At 34.8% G+C, this 6,567-nt stretch overlaps 1 protein-coding gene across 1 annotated transcript; it reads right to left on the minus strand.

Moving 5' to 3' along the window:
- Nucleotides 1–842: 842 nt before the first annotated feature.
- Sostdc1 (sclerostin domain containing 1) lies at nt 843–5,206 on the minus strand. Its single transcript, XM_015498154.2, has 2 exons — nt 4,802–5,206; nt 843–2,270 (listed from the first exon to the last, which is right to left on the minus strand). The coding sequence occupies exons 1-2, from the start codon at nt 5,004–5,006 to the stop codon at nt 1,855–1,857; spliced, it is 621 nt and encodes a 206-aa protein (XP_015353640.1). The 5' UTR covers nt 5,007–5,206; the 3' UTR covers nt 843–1,854.
- Nucleotides 5,207–6,567: the final 1,361 nt, after the last annotated feature.

The raw sequence follows: 6,567 nt of genomic DNA on the forward strand, positions 1-6,567 counted from the left end.
TACCAAAAAAAAAAAAAAAAAAGTACTAAGGAGTCTTCCATGCTCAGAATCCAGAAGCAGAAAACCCAGGAAATCTTACTAACACATAGCCCAATCCTTTTGATTTTCCTCAAAATTTTTTATTTTGAGTGATGGTATCAGTAAGTTGAATTAACACATAAGCCAAATGATCTATAAACTGGTCTAAGATTGTCACTGTTGTTTAATATGACAACATTCCAGAATTGAAAACACTGAAATTTAAGTTGGGAGTTTCTTTATGTTTTGTTTTGTCTTATTTTGAGGACCATACATTAGCATTAGTATTCAGTGTTTCCCAGCATAAGATACTGATTTTTCACAATTTCTTTCTTCTCAAACTTAGCTTCCTATTGAAATCACCTGGAACTTCAAAAACTGCTGATATCTCAATTCCACTCACAGAAATTCTGATGTAACTTGCATAGAAGCCAAGGCATTGGGTCTTATAATATCTCCCCCAGGTGATTATAATGTACAGCAGACTTGGCATCTACTGGTATATATAAATTTGATATTCTTATTACAACTCACTGCTGGACTGCCACCCAACTTTTTCAACCATCCCATTTACTGAAGAGATGGTCTCCTTTTTTCTCTCTTTCCTTTCACTTATTAAAGACATTTCTGTCCATGTTTGAATGTGACAGTAAAAAAAAAAAGCAATAAATGTGGCTGGGGATGTAGGTCAGTGGTAGAGTATATGGTTAGCATGTACAAAGCCCTGAGGTCAATCCTAGCTTAAAAAGAAAATTACTCTCATACCTTTATTTCATAGTTTTTGCAAACATGTGCCCCTTTATATATGTTATAGACAAGGACAATAACTTTTGGCAGTGTTTATTTTTGTTAAAAGAAACTAATAGAATTGAAGGTCAATTCACCTTCTGATTGCACAGACTAAAGTATTACATATTTCAATTTTACAAAGCATCTTAGTGATTTCAAAGATCCATGTTTGATAAAGTTCATGATGAAACACATATGTAATAAGGAGACTAAAATATTTATTTTACATATCTACATGTAATTTCATATATCTAGATCAACCACAAATCATATAGGAAAATATTTAGGTACATGAAAAAGCTTTAAAACATAAAAAAAATTAACATTTTGAAAAAAATCACATGTGAGAGCTCATTAAATAATAACATTGACAAATAAATAGTTAATCAGCTTTACTTATTAGCTGCTGCCATGCATTTCTGGCATTCCATTCCAAGCGAGGGTCAGCATGCAAGGTATAATTTCATACTATGAGACTGTAAAAAGCTAGAGGGCTTATTTTTGAAGTGAAATGTCACAAGTTCTTTCTCTTTCTTTCAAAAGAAAATCTCTTCTGCCTGCTAAATTGTTCCCCTGAAAATTACTAAAAAAGCACCTTTCTGAAATGTTACTGGGAAGATTCATGGCAACAACTTAAAAAAAAAAAAAAACTTTTCTGTTTTGAAGGGATTTTTGTTTGGAAAGGGTAGAGATAGGTTAGGGAATGGAGAGTGAGAGAGCCTTTTTTCACTTTTAGGATATAATGATTCGGGTTTAGGGGTGTATATTGTGTCAATAGTTTTTAAAAGTATGGGGAATTAAAACTACAGGATGTGTGGGATTTAAATGCAAATTGCACTCATGAACATACATATATCTTGAAGAACTTGAAAAGGAAAAGCAATTCCCAGAGAAGGTCCTGATACTTAGGACAGTTTTCTGGGCTCTATCAAAGCAGAAAGCATATACTTTCGAGTGAGAAAATAGCAATGGCAGGCTTGAGTCTTCCAAGCAATCAAATCTGTAAAGCAGATGGTTTCTAGGCAGTTCAGTCTGAGAGTATGAGTTCTAACTCATGCTGTGCTTGCTGGATTTGCTAGCTCTTTTCCGCTCTCTGTGATGCTGGGCTGGTTTGGCAGGCGACACACTCTCAAAGTTGTGACTGGACTCATTATGCTGCCGGGTGTACCTCTTGCATTTGCAGGCAGTGACCACAGTGATTTTGTAGGTGCGTGTGCTGCCATCTTGACATTGCAGCTGGATTCTCTGGGTGCGTGTTTTGTCATTAACACACCTCCATTCCTGGGAGCTCCTCCTGCTCCAGTATTTTGTTCCATACCCTCCTCCAATCCAGTTAGGAAGCACTGGCAGAGGCAAGCACTCACCAGCACATACCAGCTCCTTCAGAGGGCTGATACTGGTGCACTGGCCATCAGAGATGTATTTGGTGGAACGAAGCTCCCGGCAACCTACTTGAACCCGACCTGCAAAATATTGGAAAAGAACATGTATCAAAGACAAAAAGCAGATGAAGATTAAAATAATAATAATAATAATAATAATAATAATAATAATTTGTATTGACAAAATAATATCCAAATGGTAACAAACTGATAAAGAGAAAGTTAGCATCTACTTTTGTTTTCACAGTGCAAAAATCTGCTAAATAGTTGTTAGAGACACTTTCATGAAAATCATCAGTTTACATAAAGGCTATAACATTTTTTGGAAAAAAAATAATCTTAAGACTGATTTTTTTCATGTAAAACATTAGCTAATTGTTTATTAGAATATTTGAAAATCTCATTTGCTTAGTCTCACTTCCCAAAAAGGGTTCAGCAGCTATTCCACTTATGTGTAAATATTCATTCTTCAATGAGTCCAAAAGAGTGCACTTTCATGTTCTCTTTCTCATGGGTCATATTGGCTAATGTCTGCAAGTGCTTTTAATTAGTTTTTTTTATCTGTTGAGAAAATGTGGAAAGTATTTAAATATTGTAGGCAGTGCAGATTCGCTCTGTAATACTTGATTTCACTTATAGATTTCAGCTGCATAGAATCATATGGGTATAACCTCTGACATTTTGCACATCAAACTTAGTAACTACATTTTAAACATAAATTCCCAAGCCATGTTTTTAAAATACCAATAGTAAAATGTTTGAAATTCAAAATGCCACTACAACTCAAAATTTAAAGAATATAAAAACCCCTAAATCAGGAACGTATGGTTGCCATAACAACTTGGCTACATTTCCATGAATTTTATGGCAGAAAAATACCTAACATGTCTGATTTACAACTGCAAAAGGAACCACGGTGTTCATTTCCTGAATATTGGTTGTTGCAAACTTTTTGTTTTAGTTATTCACATTTGACAAGTTTGTTCCTTAATTAGCTGTTTTTTATTACATGTTTTATGTAATTAAAATAAAAATTAATCTTTAAATATTTAAAGTTTTTCTTACCATTGTTTTGTTATCTAAACTTTAGGAGAATTGCTTATAACAAACTTGGAAAGAAATCAAGTCCTGTTAACCAATATTTTAAAAAGAACATTTAGAAGCATAAGTTGACGAAATGTTTAAAAATATAAAATATAAAATACACTGAAGTGGTTGTACATAGAATACTGCAAGGTAACTCTAATTATAATATGGATTAGGAGTTTTACTTCATTTCTGTGCCCTAGCACTTCTGAGGTAAGAGATATAGCCTAAGGGAAATGTGATAGTTGTGGGAAAATATATGTGTATATACATGCGTATATATAGATCTAGAGTTGTGGGACTGAAATTAAAGGTTAAACAATTTGCCTGGGCAGTGTGCTGGGCTTGCCTGTTTCTGAGCCCAGCTCACCTTCCTGCAGCTGCCTTAGGAATGCACCTGGAAACAGCCAGAGATGATTTTGATTTGTCTAGTTTTTTGTTCCTGTGCACGTAGATTCAGCATTTTTGCAATGACAGTTCATTGACAATGAATACCCACCACATTGCATAGTAATATAATAGTAATCAGATATGCCTATGTTCTTAAAAACATATATCTTCACGAAAATAAAAACACCTTGGATTTCTTAGGAAGACATTACCAGTCTTTTTAGCTCTGACTTTTCAGAGGTCAAAACTACTTTAACAGTTGAATGGAGTTTAAGGAGGAGGTGCAAAATGATTTGTGAAGATTTCCTGTACACTGTTTCTGTCTCTCTTAAAACCCGATTATTAGCATGTGAACTCTTCTAAGGGAAAGAATGAAACAAAAGTTAGAAGAAATTTGAATCCTCTTAATTAGTGGTCAATTAGTGTGCCAATTAAACAGAAAAGGGCAAAAGAATGCTTCCTGTACAAAACATTACTGTCATTTTAAATATCTTAAGTCATAAAAAGGTTCTCCATATTTCACAGAAATATATAATTACCTAAAATTTGATTTTTTAATAAGAAATGATTTCAGAAAAATGTGGCTCCAACATTTTGAGTTTAATCCCTCTTTTACATTGAGCATCATCAAAACTTTAAACATTTCAGTAAAAGTGTTATAGAAATCCACGTGGACAATTTTTTTTTCCCCTCCTCTGAAAGCTTGCCTTTTCCCCTTGTTATCTCCTATATGTACTTAGGGTGAGCTACCTTTATACACTCTACCAAAATTGCACAGGTCCTGAATTAAACTGATAAAACAACCTAAACTTAAATGATGTAGAACAATGCTTTTAAAAATTCTCATTTTTGCATAGTTTTAAGAAAAGCAACAACTTAATTCTTAGGTACATTTTCTTTGTGGATGTTTGTAAAACTAAACTTTGTACTAGCATTATGAAGCCACTGTTTTCATTACGCTAACTCTAAAATCACTACCTAAGGAAGAATGCCAATCTATGCATGCAGCAGATTGCTCCCAGATTGTTTGCAAAATATATATAGTTCAAGTTAGTTAACAATGGAATGATTTTACGGGAATGTGAGCTAATGCTACCAAAAAAGAAGAAAATCTACACAAAGTAGAACACACTTACTGTTTCGATCCAGTCCAGTGTTACTGAAATGCCTGCCTCCATTTCTGGCTTGATTCAACGTGCTGTTGCTGCTGGGGTGTGCTGGAACAGGTTTAACTACATGTGAATAAAGGATTTCTGTGGCATCATTTTTAAAAGCCAAACAGCTTTTCATTAGGATGCATGCAAGGGGAATGAGATAGAAATGAATGGCAGGAGGAAGCATGGTGAGTAGAGGATCTGCTTGACTGGAGAGCTGGTTTGTTCCTGTCCCTCTGCTTCTGCACTGTAGCTGTGAAATTCCTCCTCAAGGTTCCCTTTATATATCCACAGAGGTTTGGCTTTCATTCAGGTGTAAAGTTGTATAGGGCTTCAGAGTGAAAACACAGAGAAGGGGTGGGATCCCTACTTGACCCTGCAAAAGAATTTTACCAATGGAAAAGAAGGCTGCAGAAAAGGAGGAGCTTGGTATACAAATTGCCTGAAATGTCAGAGTTGGACTTCACTTGTCTGGGAGCTCGAAGCAGGCAGACACATCCTATAGCAACTCCCGACTCTCCTCTGCCATTTCCTCTCCTGAATCTAGTTCATGTTCAAGTTTAATTTAAATAAAAACACGTTGCTGTTCATTTGAGGAGACTTTCCCACATTTGTTCTCTTTTTGCCTCAGATTTTAGAGTATTTGAGGCATGGAGGGGCTTCTTCCCAGATAGCAAGAGGAATTCATATGAGTTTACACAGTGTAGGATTTACATGAAGTGCTTAGTTAAACATGTTTTGTCTCTCAAGAAGGGAACTTTTTTTTTTCCAAGTATAAGTCACAGAGCTAAAAATCTGCCCGCTGGACACACTTAAAGAAGGCTGCTTTGATGTGCGTGAACTACTGTGCTGCTAGGTAAATTATTGCCAGGATTCTGTGGAGAATAACAAGCAAGTTCTGCCTGAATTCAAGTAACTCATACTAATTTTCATCTTAAAACTATGCCACAAGCATTAACATTCACAGCACCACTTTATACGAAAGAAAATCATTCCTGACGGATTGTTGTTTAGCAAATTCAAAATAATTTTTTCTAGGTTTTTCTTTTGCTGCAGAACACAGATTCTACCCATATTTATTAAACATTTTGCTCATTACTTAATTTGATTCTGCTGCACAAGTGAGAAGTGCTGTATTTTTCTGAGCTACGTTATCCATACCTGGAACAAATGTTCTATTAATTGACATTAGATCACTAATGTCTGTCTGTCTGTCTCTCTCTATCTCTCTCTCCCCTTCTCTGGGTTTATCCACAGTAGCACTATTGATATTGTGGAAAAAGCAATTCATTTTGGGGCCCTATCCTGTATGTTTAGCAGCATCCCTGGCTTTACCCACTAGATGCCAGTAACAATCCCTGGTTGCAAAAAAAAAAAAAAAAAAAAAAAATTAAATTAAAAAAAACACTCCAATGTTGCCAAATGTCCCCCTAGTGGGTAAAATCCATCCCTGAATGAGAACCACAAATTATCTATCCATTCATCTTATTTTACAAAGAAAGTAAAAGCAAGAATAAAAGAATAATTATTTGACAATAATAAGCAAATGTTTTTCTTTATTCAGGAGGAAAATGGTACTGTAATTTTATTTTAAAACAATGACTGCTTCTCTTTTAGAGGAAAATACCAAAATATCTGCTGATGAAATGATACAGGACAGGGAATAAAATTCAAAAATAATACATGAAGGGATGGTTGAGGTGTAGGTGTTGAAAGATTGGTCAGGAGTTAATTATTATTAAAGAAGG

This window comes from Marmota marmota, unplaced genomic scaffold, assembly GCF_001458135.2.
Source record: "Marmota marmota marmota unplaced genomic scaffold, marMar, whole genome shotgun sequence".
In the NCBI taxonomy this organism is placed as follows: domain Eukaryota; kingdom Metazoa; phylum Chordata; class Mammalia; order Rodentia; family Sciuridae; genus Marmota; species Marmota marmota.

What these genes read in the sequence shown, in the direction of transcription:
- Sostdc1 (XM_015498154.2), bottom strand. Translation starts at nt 5,006, where the DNA reads ATGCTTCCTCCTGCCATTCATTTCTATCTCATTCCCCTTGCATGCATC. An exon ending in CACTGGACTGGATCGAAACA is followed by an intron (nt 2,271 to 4,801) that starts GTAAGTGTGTTC and finishes AATATTTTGCAG; the next exon opens with GTCGGGTTCAAGTAGGTTGC.